This window comes from Podarcis liolepis, assembly GCF_965112155.1.
Source record: "Podarcis liolepis genome assembly, chromosome: 12".
Taxonomy (NCBI): domain Eukaryota; kingdom Metazoa; phylum Chordata; class Lepidosauria; order Squamata; family Lacertidae; genus Podarcis; species Podarcis liolepis.
Genome location: NC_139563.1, coordinates 236,295 through 254,076, shown reverse-complemented (window position 1 = coordinate 254,076; position 17,782 = coordinate 236,295). Strand labels below are relative to the sequence as shown.

Genomic DNA, 17,782 nt, shown 5'->3' with positions numbered 1-17,782 from the left:
AGAGTACAACTTCCCTGATCTCCAGATTTATCACTTTCTATGCTTTCCTGGACAAAATGGAGATTCAGAATCAAGGTATTTGGGCATCCTCAAAAGAAAAACACACACCCAAAAATAAATGTTAGAAAGGGACAAGATTAGATGCGGATGAATAAAGCATTTTCGATATTTAAAAAAATCAAGATTCCTTGTGCCCCCCTCTGCTCCCCTTCCCCTTTCTCCCCACCCAGGGGAGCCCTGCCCTCCGCCTGCCCCTCAAAGGGTTGGCCTGGGCAGAGACAGCCTCTCCTCCCCACCTGCTCCCTGGCAGCTGCTATGAGCTGCCCAAGGGAGGAGGCCAGCAGCGGCAGCCATGGAGAGGCAAGAGGAGGCTTCCTGGCCACCTCCACTGTTGCCACCACTCAGGACAAGCCCTGGCTCATCCTCCTTCCGAGTTGGTGCTGGCAGAACTGGCTTGGGAAATAGGGACAATCCAGGATCAAATCAGAAGCCATGATGGCTCTTTTGGAATTAGGGAACTGTCCCTGGAAAATCAGGAGACTTGGAGGGTATACTATTCCTCTTTTAACCTTCTTGCCAGATACTGCCCTTTCTTTGCTTTCAAGGGTGATGGGAACTGATGCGCTAATGGAGCTTGGATTCACGTCATGTGAACCCCAGAAAGAATTCCAGTGCTCAGGTGAAATGAGACTGTTTGAAGATATAACAAAAATCCAAGAAGCAGGAAATACGTGGGGGGAAAGTTTGGGTGTGCAGTCACTAAACAGGGTTTGGGCTGGATTTGGGCTGGGTGTTGCAGTATGCAGATGACACCCAGCTCTACCTCTCTTTTAAATCAGAACCAGTGAAGGCGGTGAAGGTCCTGTGTGAGTGCCTGGAGGTGGTTGGAGGATGGATGGCGGCTAACAGATCGAGGTTGAATCCTGGCAAGACAGAAGCACTGCTTTTGGGGGGACAGGGTGTGGGGGATTCCCTGGTCCTGAATGGGGTAACTGTGCCTCTGACAGACCAGGTGCGCAGCCTGAGAGTCATTTTGGACTCACTGCTGTCCATGGAGGTGCAGGTTAATTCTGTGTCCAGGGCAGCTGTTTACCAGCTCCATCTGGTATGCAGGCTGAGACCCTCCCTGCCTGCGGACTGCCTTGCCAGAGTGGTGCATGCTCTGGTTATTTCCCACTTGAACTACTGCAATGTGCTCTATGTGGGGCTACCTTTGAAGGTGACCCGGAAACTGCAACTAATCCAGAATGCGGCAGCTAGACTGGGGATTTGGAGCGGCCGCCGAGACCACATAACACCGGTTCTGAGAGATCTGCATTGGCTCCCAGTACATTTCCGAGCACGATTCAAAGTGTTGGTGCTGACCTTTAAAGCCCTAAACGGCCTTGGTCCTGTATACCTGAAGGAGCGTCTCCACCCCATCGTTCTGCCCGGACACTGAGGTCCAGCTCTGAGGGCCTTCTGGCGGTTCCCTCATTGCGATTACGGGGAACCAGACAGAGTTGGTGGTGGCGCTTGCCCTGTGGAACGCCCTCCCATCAGAGGTCAAGGAAATAAGCAGCTATCCTATCTTTAAAAGACATCTGAAGGCAGCCCTGTTTAGGGAAGTTTTTAATATTTAATGCTGTGTTGTTTTTAACACTCGATCGGGAGCCGCCCAGAGTGGCTGGGGAAACTCAGCCAGATGGGCGAGGTAGAAATAATAAATTTTATTATTATTATTATTATTATTATTATTATTATTATTATTATTAAATATACTGCAGGTTCAACTGCTTAATTTAGTGCATATTGGGCAATGAGGCCTTTCTCTTCATCATCGTCTTCTAAACATCTTTCCTAGCCAGGAAGTTATCAATGAAGTCAAATTTATTACAATAGCAGCACAGGGTTTTGCTTTTGTTTCCGTTTTGGAAAAAGTTATTCTTTGCTCCAACCTACTTGAGCACCACTGGATAAAGTTGCTCATTATAAAATGTGTAGGATAAATCTAGTACTGTTAACTGGCCCTGCATTTGAAGCCTACAATCCCCAGAGTTACCCATAAAGAGAGTTTGATTGCTAAACCATCCTGGGAACTGAAGCTCTGGCAGAGGAATAGGGATCTCCTTGCAATTCTGTTATGATTGGTGGGTGAACATAATTTCACTTCTGGGCAGAGCTAACCTGGACTTACTGGGATATACCCTCTAGCTATTTTATTATCCCTCAGAATTGTAGGGATTACATGTGTGTCTTGACTCTTAACAGTTTATTTCATGTGTGAGGCAAATTCAGAAGTCAAAAACACACTAGGAAAATTACAACCCCTATCATTATGAAAATTAGTGGTTTTCATTCTCTTATACAGTGTACACCAGGAGCCTGTTAGTGCCATGAATTATCAGCATATGATTAAAAATATATAAAATCTTCATGATGTTGAGAACCCTATTTAGACATATACACTGCAGGCATTCTTTTGTGTGAATTTTACTTTATAGAGTTAATTTTGCCACAATCTTTATCTAAAGAATGACTATCTCTCATTCTCAGTCTTTCTACTCGTGCAGTTAATCTTCTGCACCAAATATTCTTAATGTGAAAACTTAGAGCTGGCTGACTAGTGATTATTAACACACACATGGACCCAGCCATGCCCTTTTGTGCCTGGTGTGCTTTTGGATAGGTGTTAGAGATCTCACAAGGTTGTGTCCCCCCCCTTTTCAGACAGAGAAAAAGTTAATACCCGTAGCTGAACAGCTTTGTGTGAAGATGTTAAGAATAATACTGTCAGAGCTGCCCGAGGTCCCAGCTCACAAAGGACCAACGCCGGTTCGTTGTTATATACAAAAGTCTTTATTGAAGTTCAGTTCTGTTTTCGCAGCCGCAGCGCGCAGCTCTACGTCTGAAACTCTAGACCGCTGAAGCTCCGTCTGAATCTCCTCCCCCCAGACACCAGTTTAAGACTCTGGCCTTGCTCCACCTCTTCCTCTGCTCTTTCCTCCTCTGGTTCTGCCCGTCCGCTGGTGTCTTGCCGCTCCTAGACTCTTCTGACGCTGAGTCCCCTGAGTCTTCCCCCTGCCTCCGGCGGGCTTTAGGACCTGGTTCCCAATCCGGGTTTTCTGCTGTCCCACACGCCTGTACATTCGAACTTGGCGCGCGCGCCCAGCCAGCAACCTTCCTCCTGACCGTTACACTGCTCCTGTCACTGCTTCCCCCTTCAGGGGGGGGGGGGCTAGCTGGACCTGACCTCCCCTCCGTTCCCCCACTCTCCGATAGAGGCGTGGTCAGCCCTGACTCATCTTCTCCCCCTGCTGGAGGAGACGCTGGCCCTGACACATGGGACTCTTCCCCCCCACTACGCTCTGGTGGGGAAGCTGGTCCTGATCTCCCGCTGCTGCTTTGGGAGTCCCCGCTGGCCCCTTGTTTCTGGTGCGTCCCCAATGGGACCCCCCTTGCCCTGACCATCGGCGCCTCCTTCTGGGAATCTTCCGATTCGCTGGAGAAGCTCATGGAATCTCTCGGGTCACTGTCATACTCCCCTACGCTGCCCTCAGATTCTTCCCCTTCGCTCTCCATTTCCTCTCTCCCCTGTACCTCTGTTCCTGAGCCCCTGACATCCATCCCCCCTCGAAGCCCCCCTTCCCCCCTCCCCCTCTTCGGGTGCGGGTTCCGGGTGCTCCATTGCTGTGGGGGTGAGTGCAGGATACCGTTCTTTCCCCCTGGTGTGCAGCCGGCCAGCTGGATCCGGCCAGCCCGTGATGGGCTCGTCGACGTCGATCTCCTCTGCTTCCATCTCTCTGCATTCGTGCTCAAACCCAGGATCCTCCCCCAACACGTCCATGTCCTTCCCTCCCCCTGTTACCTCGGGTGATGTTGCGTGTAAGGGCCCCCTCAGCAGTTCCCTGCTCCACCCCACCTCCGGTTGATCGTCCCACCAATAGGAGCGGTCTGTGACAAACCCCGAGAGTGATCCCTCTGGGGAGCTTGTTTCTGGCGCTGTTTCCTCAGCTGTTGAGATCCCCTGGAACGTGCTGGCTGAAAGTGTGGGTGTGAAAAGACAGTCGTCGAAATAATCTGCCGGCATAGGTCTGTGTGGGGAGAGTGCATGGAACTCGTCTTTGAGGTAGTGCTCCTCCACGGCATAGTACGGTACCCACCTGTTGGCGCTGGCCGGGGTATCTTCCCTGGCGAGGAGATATTCAACTCCCTCTTCACCCCATCTCGAGTCTAAAATCTCCGTGACCTCGTTGAGTGCCGTCGCCCTCGGTGACTCCTCCCCTGTTGGCGATTTTCTGAGTGGGTCTGGTGCGTTCCCTGGCGCCTGAAACCTGTGGGGTTCCTTGTAGGGTGTGAGCACTGACCTATGAAAGACCGGGTGCATTCTGGAGCCCTCTGGGAGTGTCAACCGGAAGGCCACTGGGTTGATTTGTGCCTCGACTTGGTAAGGCCCTAGCTGCTTGTGTCTGAGTTTCTTCTTAGCTAACGATTTGGCCGGCACCGCCTGGGCCGCTAACCATACCCAGTCCCCCACCTGGATGTCCTCCCCCACTCTCCTGTGCCTGTCTGCCTGCATTTTGTAGGCGTGTTTTGCTAGTTCCAAGGTCCTTCGGAGTTGCTCGTGGACCTCCTGTAACTCTGCTGCCAAGTGCTCTGCTCCCCATGGCTCCCCCTCCCCCTTTGTCTCAAACCCCGGGAAGGTTCTGGGATGCCGTCCATTGTTGGCGAAGAACGGTGTCACCCCTGTCGACCCGTGCTTCGTGTTGTTGTAGGCAAACTCGGCCAGCGGTAGGTAGTCCACCCAGGTCGAGGGCTGTTGATTCCCGTAGCATCTCAGGTACTGCTGCATGATGGCGTTGACCCTCTCCGCTTGTCCGTTGGTCTGCAGGTGACTTGCCGACGCTAAGTTGATCTTGACGTTCAGGATGCCCAGCAGCTTCTGCCAGAAACTGGAAATGAATTGGCGACCCCGGTCGGACAGGATGGACCGTGGCAAGCCATGAACCCTGAACACGTGGTCTATGAACAGCTTGGCGGTCTGTTCCGCTGTCGCCACCTTCGTGCAAGGAATGAAGTGCGCCATCTTGGTGAACAGGTCTACGACCACTAGTACCGCTGTTTTGCCTCGCGAGCTGGGCAGATCTGTGACAAAGTCCAGGGCCACTTTCTCCCACGGTTCGAGCGGCGTCTGTAGCGGTTCCAGCAGTCCCGCCAGCTTCCTGTGTACTGGTTTGGCCCTTTGGCATGTGTCACACCTAGAGACGTAATCCGTGACTTCTCCCCTCATCTTGGGCCACCAAAAGTCTCTGGCTACTAATTCCGCCGTCTTGTCCTTGCCAGAGTGCCCAGCGCTGGGCGCGTCGTGTAACTGCTGCAGGACTTTCACGCGGAGGTCGTCTCCTGGCACGTAGAGAGCCCCTTTGCAGAGGAGCAGTCCGTCGCATATCTGGAACTCGTCGTCCTTCGCTGTGCCTCTTCGCACCTCCTCCATCTTGGATTGTGCGAACGAATCCGTCTGCAGTGCGCGACGCACCGCGTCCAGTTCCACGGTGACTGAAGCGCACGCCCACGCTTTCGGTGCAAAAATATGTTTGGCCGCCACCGGTGCCTCTTCCTCGAGATACTGCGGTTTCCTGGAAAGTGCATCCGCCATGACGTTGTTGTCTCCTGGGATGTATTCTATCCGGAAGTCGAAATCCGCAAAGAACTCCGCCCAGTGGATGTGTCTCTGGTTCAGGAACCGCGCCGTGCGCCAGTACTCCAGGTTCTTATGGTCCGTGTGGACCTGCACTGTGTGTCTGGCTCCGATGAGGAAGTGCCACCACGCCTTGAAGGCTGCATGAATGGCCAGCAACTCCCTGTCCCAGATGGTGTAGTTCTGTTCCGACTTGCTGAGTTTCCTGGAGTAGAATGCGCAGGGCCTCCAGTTCCCTTGCGGATCTTGCTGCAACAGGACCGCCCCCACCTCTCTGTCCGAGGCGTCCATTTCAACCCTCATTGGTTTGCCGGGGTTTACGTGTAGCAGCTGTTCTTCGGACGCGAAGAGACGCTTGAGTCTCCGAAAGGACTGCTCCGCCTGGTCCGTCCAGGTGAACTTCTTCCTCTTGTCCGTGATGGCCGCCGTCTCCTTCGCGAACCCCTTGATGAACTTGCGATAAAAGTTGGCGAAGCCGACGAACTTCTGGACCTCCTTCCGATTGCACGGGCTCTTCCAGTCCAACACCGAGCGGACCTTGGTGCTGTCCATGGCGAGTCCCTTGTCGGACAGCTTGTAGCCCAGGAAATCCACCTCCGTCATGTCAAACTGGCACTTCTCCAGTTTGGCGTAAAGTCTGTGCTCCCGTAGTCTCTGCAGGACCTCCTTGATGTCTCCCTCGTGAGCCTCCTGCGATTCCGAGAAGATCAGGATGTCGTCTAGGAAGCATACGCACTTCTTGTAGAGGAGTCCCGCTAACACATGGTGCATGAAGGCTTGGAAACAATGGGAGCCATTTTGCAGACCAAACGGCATAACTCGATATTCATAGGTGCCTAAAGGCATAAACATGGCCGTCTTCCACTCATCGCCCTCCCGCATGCGTATAAGGTTGTACGCCCCTCGTAGGTCCAACTTGGTGAAGATACGTCCCTTCCTCACCGTCGCGAGCAGGTCGTCGATCTTGGGCATGGGGAATGCTGTGGGCTTTGTCCTGGAATTGATGATTCTGTAATCAACTACCAGCCTCCGTTGGGGCGTGTCTTTCTTCTTCACGAAAAACACGGGACTGCCCCCCACTGCCTTGGATTCTTGGATGAATCCCTGCTTCAAGTTGTGATCTATGAACTTCCTGAGTTCTTGCAGTTCGTCTTCCGACATGGAATACAGTTTTCCAGTCGGCAGCGTCGCCCCCGGCAGGAGGTCAATCATGCAGTTGTAGGGCCTGTGGGGAGGCAGCTTGTCCGCTTCCTTCTCGCAGAAGACCTCCAAAAACGCCTTGTACTTGTTGGGTACCGCTTGCACCATGCCTAGGTGTAGCTGTGGTTCATCCTCTTGCCCCTCCTCTTCCTGGCTGGTCCGGATGCAGTGTTCTGCGCAGTAGGAGGAGCAGAAGGTTAATTGCCGCTCGTACCATGCTAAAGCCGGGCTGTGTCTATCCAGCCAACTCATGCCCAACACTATGGGCGTGTCCGACAGGTGGGTGACGTTGAAGTTGATGACTTCGCGGTGATTTCCAATTTGCATTACCATAGGCGGTGTTTGCTGTACCACCTGTCCTCCCAGTAGCTCTCTGCCATCGACCGTGACGACGTTTAGGGGCATCGTGGCTGGTAGGAGCGCTATGCGATGTAGCCTGATGAAGTCCACTCCTACAAAGTCTGCATTACTACCAGAGTCAATAGTAATAGGGACTTCCAGGGCGAGTCCATTGGGCAGCTGGAGCGATGCGGTGAGTTGCACCACTGGTTTGGGTGGGAGGGGGTCCGTGGGCTGCAAAACCTCTGGCAACTGCTTCACTGACTCGCCTGGCTGGGCCCCAGTGCCTCTGCCTCCAACCAGGCTTCGTCGTTTCCCTGCAGCTGTTCCCCCTGCTGAACTGCTCCCCTTACTGTTGCTGAGGCTGCAGTGTGCCTCTGGATCCTCTGGAGACACTCTTTGGCCATGTGCTGTGCACTGTCGCAAATATAACACTTCCTGCTCCCTCTACGAGCCTTCGCCTTGACTGCTCCTGGTGTTTGGGTTCTGGTCGCTGTCTGAGCCCTGGCACCACCTATCTCCATCGGCTCTTCTCCCCCCCCCCCCGGGGAGGCGTGGATTGCGCGTGCCCTGTCTCTCTGGGTAGGAAGGGAGTTGTTCTGGCTGGTGTGCGTGCCATACGTCCCTCATCCCTGCTCCAAGGGCGCTCTTCCAGGCGCACCCCTATCGCCAGCGCTCTCTGGACGACTTCTGTGGTACTGTTAGGTCTCTCCCCCTTCGCCAGCTCATCTTTCACGGCCCCATTTAGTCCCTCCCAGAACAGATCCCTTACGGCAGCGGACTCCTTCTCCCAGCCCAGCACATTTACTAACGCAAAAAAGCGGGAGTGATATTGTCTCACAGTGGCTTTGCCCTGCTTCAGCCCATGCATTTCCCTCCTGGCCACATCCACATCTACCGTTGATTTAAAACAATTGTCCATAGCCTTGATAAATGCTTTTGAATCTTGGAGGGCGGGATCATTTTCGCGCCATAAATTGCACAGCCACGATTTAGCTTCCCCATGCAGATGAGTTATTATGAAGCCTACTTTCTCCTCCTCATCTCTAAAGTCTTTCCGAAGCAAATTGAGCGCGAAAATTATGTCTGCTCTGAAGTTAGGATACTGCTGCAGGTTCCCATCGAAGTGGGCTACGATGCTGCCCCCCCTTCCCGAGGCCAACTCCCTCCGGCTTGGGTCCCGGCAGCCCCTCTTTGCCCCAACGTTCCCACCTGGTTTGCAGATCCCGGCAGAGCGCTGCTGCTTCTTCTTCTCTCTTTCTGGATGCTGTTACTTCTGCGTAAAGCCTCGTGACTGCTTCTTGCAGTTCTGTCACTTTCTCCTCTGTAGTCATCTTTGCCTATCTTCGTGAGCTCGCAAAACACCGAGTTTTGCCCCTTGCTGCGCCAACTCACGCTGCGAGGGTTCAATTCTATAATTGTGAGACAGAGCTTACTGTCAGAGCTGCCCGAGGTCCCAGCTCACAAAGGACCAACGCCGGTTCGTTGTTATATACAAAAGTCTTTATTGAAGTTCAGTTCTGCTTTCACAGCCGCAGCGCGCAGCTCTACGTCTGAAACTCTAGACCGCTGAAGCTCCGTCTGAATCTCCTCCCCCCAGACACCAGTTTAAGACTCTGGCCTTGCTCCACCTCTTCCTTTGCTTTTTCCTCCTCTGGTTCCACCCGTCCGCTGGTGTCTTGCCGCTCCTAGACTCTTCTGACGCTGAGTCCCCTGAATCTTCCCCCTGCCTCCGGCGGGCTTTAGGACCTGGTTCCCAATCCGGGTTTTCTGCTGTCCCACACGCCTGTACATTCGAACTTGGCGCGCGCGCCCAGCCGGCAACCTTCCTCCTGACCGTTACACTGCTCCTGTCACTGCTTCCCCCTTCGGGGGGGCTAGCTGGACTTGACCTCCCCTCCGTTCCCCCACTCTCCGATAGAGGCGTGGTCAGCCCTGACTCATCTTCTCTCCCTGCTGGAGGAGACGCTGGCCCTGACACATGGGACTCTTCCCCCCCACTACGCTCTGGTGGGGAAGCTGGCCCTGATCTCCCGCTGCTGCTTTGTGTTGGTATTAAAGGGTTAAGAAGCTCTAATCAAGACGCTCTAGTCACTGAGCAGCTGGAGGTCGTTAAGCTTCCTGGTATGTGAGTTTGTATAAATAGTCAACTCACCGTGTGTTTGTCCCTTTTCTTCCCCCTTCCCCTTTCTTTTGGGGCGTGTTTGCTGATATGTGTGATTCTTCACCAGGGTTTTTTGTTTTGTGTAAATAAACCTTTTATTTGAGTTCCAAACCGCTTGCTCCAAGATTCCTTTATTGAAAAGATGCTGACTCTCCAGCCCTTCTTGAGCCGCTGTGCGAAATGCTCTGCTGTAATGGGACATTGTGGTATCGGAAGCGCACTGGACATTTGCTAACCATTAAACTAATTAAAGTTGGCCCCTTGTTTCTGGTGCATCCCCCCTGGGACCCCCCTTGCCCTGACCATCGGCGCCTCCTTCTGGGAATCTTCCGATCCGCTGGAGAAGCTCATGGAATCTCTCAGGTCACTGCCATACTCCCCTACGCTGCCCTCAGATTCTTCCCCTTCGCTCTCCATTTCCTTCCTCCCCTGTGCCTCTGTTCCTGAGCCCCTGACAAATTCATATATATTATTCTCCCTCGCGCTTTGAGATAAATCAAGAACAAGGAAATGGGCTGGTGAGAGCCACTTAGCAACACGGTTAAATCAGTGTAGTAACTCCAATCAACAGAGGTAATAGAAAAACTGATAGCCAGAAATAATACTGTAGTTTGAAAGATGGGAAAGCAAAGTTTTGTCAACCGGGACATCCATCTGCTAATGTTGCATCTCATACTGCTAGATCATGCTGCATGCAAGACACATTCCATTAATTGCAGCATATAAGATGATCCCCTCCCAATCCCTCATCAATATTACCAGCCAGGAGACCTGGTCATTGGCGAGATTGTTTCTCAAGTTGTCTTCATGCACAATACACTCGATTTGAAGAAACAGCCGACACAGAACTTGATTGATGAGCCTGTGTAAGTAATTATTCTTTATACTCCTCTCATTCTAAATGATGTACAGTCCATAATTACTAAGGACACATCACTAAGAAATGCCATTCTTTATTTACTTTTGGGGAGTGAAGAAACAAGCATTTTGGATTGATAATACATATAGTGTCTTCTCCATTACAATGTGGGCACAAACAAGTACAAATCTTCCTTCACCAAAGCCCATTAAAATCCATGGATCCTGTGTATTTTTAGGACCTCCGCAGAATAACTGTAGAAGACTGCTTAGGGGGTTACTGCAACCATGGTGTGGGGGTGGGGAGCAGGTAAATAAATAAGTAAATAAATAAATAGGTACTGCTGTGGTGGGAAGCTAAGCAGTGTTTCTGTGCGCTCTGGTTTCCGTCATGGTGTCCCATTGTGCCAGAAGCAGTTGGGTTTTGCTGCCCACATGACCCGGAAAGCTGTCTGTGGACAAACGCTGATTCCCTTGGCCCGAAAAGCAAGATGAGTGCCACAACCCCATAGTAGCCTTGACTGAACTTAACCTCCCAGGGGTCCTTTACTTTTACCCTTTTTTAAGGAGGGTATATGACAACGTGGTGGATTTTGTCCTTTTTAACAGCCCTCCCAATTGTTCTGTTCTTTCCACATTTTGGAATCCTTGTCCTCCTTCTCCCTCCTCCAAATTTTCCAGTTTTATTGTCTTTTCAATATTCCATTCCAAGTTATCACATATAGAGGATACTACCAATCTTTATAGGAAGAATGAATCAGAATAATTTGGATTTGAATAACCCTTGGCTTTTTTCCCCTACCAGAATTTTGGAGATCAGACAAAAGTTTAGGAAAAGTTGTGACAGATGCAATAATATATATTCCATTTTATATTTGGATTTTTTTAAAAAAATTAAGTATTGTATATGTGATGGATTCCCGCATTCACTTTGAATATTGTGACTCACACAGGTACAATTAATGGTGATGAGTGGGAGATAAATGCTGCACACACATTTGCCAATACTAATCAAGTCCACACTCAACGCTCCCCCCCTTGCAAGAAAAATATATCACAGTTTGATCTTCTTCTTTTAAGAATGTATATAGGTCCTTGAGCACCAGACCCATCTCAGGAGAATGGCTTTCAAAGCAGGCAAGTTTGTGAGAACTTCTGAGCGTCCCCTTTGCAGCTCCATAAATCTTCTCTAATTTCATGAACTTATGGAAGTTGTCTTTATATCTGTATTATGCTATCTCAGATTTCAGATATAAAAATGACTTTTTACCTGTAAAAGGTTTTAAATAAGAATGTACTGAGTAAAATGACAAGAATTTCCATCTGTTCATTTGGGTTCATTCTGCAAAGGTCCGGCAGATTTTGTCAGGGCCAACCAAGGGTGTTTGGCCAATTGAGGAAAACAAAATGCCGCCCTCCTGCCACCCCCCCCCCCAGTTGTGAAGGTTGTGGGGTAGGAAAAGGAGGCTGCGGCAGGGTGGCCTGGGAGAGGCTGCAGCTGCCGCCTGATGCCACCGCCTCCTCCTACCACATGGGTGGGCCAGCCCATAGTTTTCTACTTGTTGTTTTTGTTTAGTCATTTAGTCGTGTCCGACTCTTCATGACCCCATGGACCAGAGCACGCCAGGCACTCCTGTCTTCAGTTTTCTACTTACCCTCATTTAATTCCATTGTTTAAGCCAAAGGTGGTAATTCCATTAACTGCTTGGAATAGTTTATGAAACAACTGGAATGATCCAAAAAATGTTTCTTTCATGTATTACATTTATTGTAGTTCAGTCTATCATCTTACATAGTTTTAAGTTACTCCTCCAATTTGGAAGCTTCCAGGTAACTAAGGATGAAATCTACAAATATGTTTTTATTCATAATGATGATGATGATGATGATGCTCCTGCTGTTTCAGTAAAACAGGCTGTACCTTTTTCAGTTCAGTGCCAAAGAACTACCAGCATGTTCTGGCCTTAGCATTTGCTGTCAAAGAGATCAATGAGAATCCCAACATCTTATCAAATATCTCTCTTGGCTTCAAAATCCTCAACAGCTACTACACTGCCAGGATGACCTATAAGGCCACCCTCAGCCTCTTTTCTGCACAACGTCACTTTGTCCCCAACTTCAAGTGTCACAACCACAACAATCTGATAGCTCTCATTGGAGGATGCATCTCTGAAATCTCTGCCAATGTGGCCATCATTTCAGACATCTACAAGACTCCACAGGTAAGCTGTGTGCATGAGTGTGTGAAGATTTCACAATTGTGACACACAATCTAGATGCCCACAGAGCTTTGAAAATGTTCCCTGATATATTTTCTTTAATGAACAGTTTAAATGTGGACTAAGTGTTAGCTTATCTAGCGAATACATAGCTCTTTAGAAAACAGTACTCACTGAGTGCTCAGCGATGGCTTAACATCAAATGGAGGGAGGTTAAATGGAGTCCCCCTAAAAACTATATTCTGGGACTGAACTGAAATTTTGAATCAATGACTCAGATGAAAGATTGGAAAGAATCTATATCAATGTGCAGCTGGTAAAAAAAGTGGAAGGGTTATTAACATTTCTAATGAATTGGACACAGTATTCCAAGTATGGCCTGGCCAAGGCAGAATAGTGATTACTAAGGCCAAGCATGGGTTTCTCAAAAATAAGTCATGCCAGACGAATCTCTCTTTTTTTATGGCGTTACAAGCTTAGTAGATCAGGGGAACACTGTAGACATAGTGTATCGTGATTTTAGTTAGACTTATGACAAAGTCCCCAATGATATTCTTGCAAGGAAGGTTGTTAAAATTTGTGTGGAGCAAGATAACTGTTAAATAGATTTGTAGCTGGTTGACTGACCAAACCCAAAGAGGACTCATTAATGATTCCTTGTCATTCTGAAAGAAAGGGGCAAGTGGGGTGCTGCAGGGTTCTGTCCTGGGCCTGTTGTTGTTCAACATCTTCATAAATGATTTGGATGAAGGAATTGAGGGGATGCTCATCAAATTTGCAGATGACACCAAACTGGGAGGGGTAGCTAATGTTGCAGAAGACTGAACTGTGATTCAAAATGACTCTAACAGGTTGGAGACCTGGGACCAAGCTTAAAAATGAATTTCAATTGGAACAAATGTAAGGTTCTGCACTTAGGCAGGAAGAACCAGCTGCAGCGGTATAAGATGTGGGACACCAAGCTTACTAGCAGTACATGTGAAAAGGATCCAGGGGTCCCATCTCAAGGACTCTCACATGGAAGATGGAGCAAGCTTGTTTTCTGCTGCTCCAGAGCGTAGGACCTGAACGCTGCAATTCTATGAGTCTAAGCAGGATGTTTGGATATGGAACAACTGATTGGTTCCAAATTGGGAAAGGAGTACGGCAAGGCTGTATATTGTCTCCCTGCTTATTTAACTTATATGCAGAATTCATCATGCGAAAGGCTGGGCTGGATGAATCCCAAGTCGGAATTAAGATTGCCGGAAGAAATATCAACAACCTCAGATATACAGATGACACAACCTTGATGGCAGAAAGTGAAGAGGAATTAAAGAACCTTTTAATGAGGGTGAAAGAGGAGAGCGCAAAATATGGTCTGAAGTTCAACATCAAAAAAAGGAAGATCATGGCCACTGGTCCCATCACCTCCTGGCAAATAGAAGGGGAAGAAATGGAGGCAGTGAGAGATTTGACTTTCTTGGGCTCCATGATCACTGCAGATGGTGACAGCAGTCAAGAAATCAAAAGACGCCTGCTTCTTGGGAGAAAAGCAATGACAAACCTAGACAACATCTTAAAAAGCAGAGACATCACCTTGCCAACAAAAGTCCGTATAGTAAAAGCCATGGTTTTCCCAGTGGTGATGTATGGAAGTGAGAGCTGGACCATAAAGAAGGCTGATCGCCGAAGAATTGATGCTTTTGAATTATGGTGCTGGAGGAGACTCTTGAGAGTCCCATGGACTGCAAGAAGATCAAACCTCTCCATTCTGAAGGAAATCAGCCCTGAGCGCTCACTGGAAGGACAGATTGTGAAGCTGAGGCTCCAATACTTTGGCCACCTCATGAGAAGAGAAGACTCCCTGGAAAAGACCCTGATGTTAGGAAAGATGGAGGGCACAAGGAGAAGGGGACGACAGAGAATGAGATGGTTGGATGGTGTTCTTGAAGCTACCAGCATGAGTTTGATCAAACTGCGGGAGGCAGTGGAGGACAGAAGTGCCTGGCGTGCTCTGGTCCATGGGGTCACGAAGAGTCGGACACGACTAAACCACTAAACAACAAGCAGGATGTTAAACATGACAACCTGCTGGATTCTCTGGAACATTATAATTAAAATTATCTTGTAATGCTTCTCAAAAATGGCCCTGCAACTCTGTGATTCACAGGTGTAGCATGATCTTCTCCATCTGAAAAAATATTCATGCATTTTATTTCAGCTTACTTATGGATCATTTCTGACAGTACAAGGTGCCAAAAGGCTGTTCCCGTTTTTGTACCAGATGGTCCCAAATGAAGCCCACCAGCACAAGGGAGTGGTGCTGTTACTTCAGAATTTCAAATGGACATGGATTGGGCTCTTGGCTGTGGATGATGACAAAGGGGACAAGTTTTTACAGACAATTGTACCAATGCTTTCACAGAATCATATTTGTTATGACTTCATAGTCAGAATCCCAAAATGGAATTATGTGGATGAAATGCTAGAATTAGGCATTGAAAGTCTGAGAAACTATGTAAGTGCCTTTCAGAGAAAAGCCAATGTAGTATTTATTTATGGAGAACCTCCTTCCTTTATGATTTTGAGAATTATGCTGTTGGGAATACTATTATATTATTCATCACCACCTCTGGGTAAAGTCTGGCTTGTTACATCCCACTGGGATTTTGCATCACAATCTCTTCACAAACAGTTTGATATACAAACCTTTCATGGCTCCCTAACCTTCACTGTTCCCTCAAACCAGCTGGTAGGATTCCAAGAGTTCCTTCAGATGATAAGACCTTCCTGGGCCCAAAGAGATGGTTTTATCCAGGACTTCTGGGAACAATCCTTCAGCTGTTCATTAAAACTGCCTAAAGGACAGGAGGAAGAGGAGAAGACAAGCTGCACTGGGGAGGAGAAATTGGAAAGCAGTCCTGGAATTTTATTTGCAATGAAAATGACAGGCCACAGCTACAATGTCTACAATGCTGTCTATGCTCTGACACATGCTTTGAATGCTATCTACAAATCCATCACCAAACACAGAAGACTGGGAGGAGACAGACTGGCATTTCAGAATGTGCAGTCTTGGCAGGTAATTACAACTCTTTTTAAAAGTTTTTATTAATATTTTTCAAATTGATGCATTTCATTAATTTTACAGTCATTTAAACATTACAAAACTTGAATCCCTTCCCCCACTTTCTGCGCTTCCTTAAATTTATTTTTTAATATCTTCTGCATATCCAAATTCATTTAATTATCTACTTTAAATATATACTCTTATGAAACTGCAGGTTATTACAATAATCCTGCCAATGTTTTATCTGTTTGCAATTTATCTGTAAATATTCAATAAACCATTTCCATTCTTTTATAAGAAGTTAGCTTGATTTATTCTTCTTCTGGTAAGTTTTACTATATCTGCATAGTCCATAAGTTTTTGTATCCATTCTTCCTTTGCTGGGACTTCTGCTTCTTTGAATTTTGGGGCGAGTAGCATTCTGGCAGCTGTAGTAACATACATAAATAAATTTCTATACAATTTAGGTAGTTCTGTCCTATAATTCCCAAAAGAAAAGCTTCTGGTTTCATGAACTTTCACCTTTTTGTATCATAAATAAGCGTGCCAGCCAAAAAATATTATCATGACCTTCTAAGTGTAAAATATGTGAATTCTCTAACCTCATCCTTTCCTTCAACCAACAAAGACAGGTTGCCTCATAATATAATCTAATATCTGGTAGGGGGGCACCTCCTCTTTCTTTTGCATCTATCAATATTTTATATTTTATTCTTGGGTTTTTCTCTTGCCAAATATATTTAGAAATATCTTTTTGCCATGCATTGAAGCAATCTGTCGTGCCAATCTCCGGAATAATTTGAAACAGAAATAACATTCTTGGCAACACATTCATCTTTATAGTCAACATTTTACCTAATAATGAAAGATTCATTCTGTCCCAAATTTGCAAATTTCTTTTAATATCTTCCCAGGTTTTTAGATAATTGTCTTTATATAAATTTTCTATTATTTGCTGTTACCCATAGACCTAAATATTTAACCTTTCTTTCAATTTTTAAACCAGATACATCTTGTAATTTGTTTTTACTCTCCTCCTTCATATTTTTAACCAAAATTGTTTTTTTCTTTATTAAGATTTATTATATTTATCTTAAGACCTGCTACCTCACCAAATGTTGTTATCTCTGGTAATACTTTGGGGGTTGACTCTATTGGTTCATCTACAGATATCACCACGTCGTCTGCAAATGCTTTTAATTTATATTGTCTCTGTTCCACTCTTACATAGAATCATAGAACCTTTAATATATTACACCTTCAATATATTGATTACAACTTATTATTTGTGCTAATACTTCTAAAACTATTATAAACAACAAAGGTTGTTGTTTGTTTGTTTGTTGTTTATAATAGGTAATTACAACTCAAAACTTTTTTTAAAAAACCATGCTAAATTTTGTTCCAAAGTCACTCTAGTTTTGCAGAATCCAATTCCATTTAAAATAAACAAATGTGTGAGGCTTTCTTTTATGTTCCGTTTTCGACTAAAGGAACCAAAATGATATCAAGGCATATCAAGTCACCATGTTTTTAAAATAAAAAATGAGTATGAGAGGCATTTGTGAACCTCACTTAAATCATTGCAATACCTTGATCCCCTTGTTCATATTTTCGTTCACTCTAGGTGCATCAGTTTCTAAAGAGTATGGTAATCAGTAATAGTGCTGGACACTGTGCGCTTTGATGAAAATGGTGAACAAGTTACTGGATTTGATGTTACAAACTGGGTGATGTTCCCCAATGGCTCTGTGGTTCGAGTCAAAGTTGGAGGACTGGAACCTCAGGCTCCTCTGGGCAAAGAATTAACCATTCATGATGACCTGTTTGTTTGGCATCCAAGATTTAATCAGGTGCAACACAGCTACAAATACTTGTGTATATAAAAGGGGGAAAACCCCATTTTTAAAATCAGTTTATCATTTGACATGCTGTTCAGCTTCTGAATGATTCTAGTTAGCATTATATATATATATAGCAGCTCCTTCCCTTCTAAGTAAAAGAATATAAATTGTTTGGCAGCTAAACAGGTGAGCCATAACTGCAAACACTTCCATATATGAAATGAAGAGGACCGCTTGCTGAGCTGGGGACGAACTTCTGGCCTCAAGCGACTCTTGGGGGATGATTCTCTCTCCTCCTCCAGCCTTGCGGGTTGCTGGGGGCTTAGTGCAAACATCTTGTAAGGTATTTCCAAATTCTGGACATGATGACAATAATGCATTTTTAATGGTCAGTCTCACCAAACCAATGAAACAAATTTGTGGAAGCTG

General features: G+C 47.1%; 1 protein-coding gene across 2 annotated transcripts; it reads left to right on the top strand.

Moving 5' to 3' along the window:
* The first annotated feature begins 9,857 nt into the window (after window positions 1-9,857).
* Window positions 9,858-17,578, top strand: LOC310689424 (vomeronasal type-2 receptor 26-like). 2 transcript variants are annotated; one of them, XM_083467125.1, is made up of 4 exons: window positions 9,858-10,246; window positions 12,283-12,460; window positions 14,661-15,521; window positions 17,137-17,578. In XM_083467125.1, exons 1-4 carry the CDS (start codon window positions 10,188-10,190, stop codon window positions 17,194-17,196), a joined length of 1,158 nt encoding a protein of 385 aa, XP_083323251.1. In that variant the 5' UTR covers window positions 9,858-10,187; the 3' UTR covers window positions 17,197-17,578. The 2 variants fall into 2 exon arrangements, with proteins under 2 accessions (XP_083323251.1, XP_083323250.1); XM_083467124.1 differs by having other exon boundaries at window positions 12,169-12,460; window positions 17,137-17,577.
* The last annotated feature ends 204 nt before the right edge of the window (window positions 17,579-17,782 follow it).

Bases quoted from the DNA above. Each gene is read 5' to 3' on its own strand.
- LOC310689424 (XM_083467124.1), top strand. From the start codon at position 10,188: ATGCACAATACACTCGATTTGAAGAAACAGCCGACACAGAACTTGATT. The intron at 10,247-12,168 runs GTAAGTAATTAT...TACCTTTTTCAG, and splicing joins AACTTGATTGATGAGCCTGT to TTCAGTGCCAAAGAACTACC. The intron at 12,461-14,660 runs GTAAGCTGTGTG...ATTTTATTTCAG, and splicing joins ACATCTACAAGACTCCACAG to CTTACTTATGGATCATTTCT.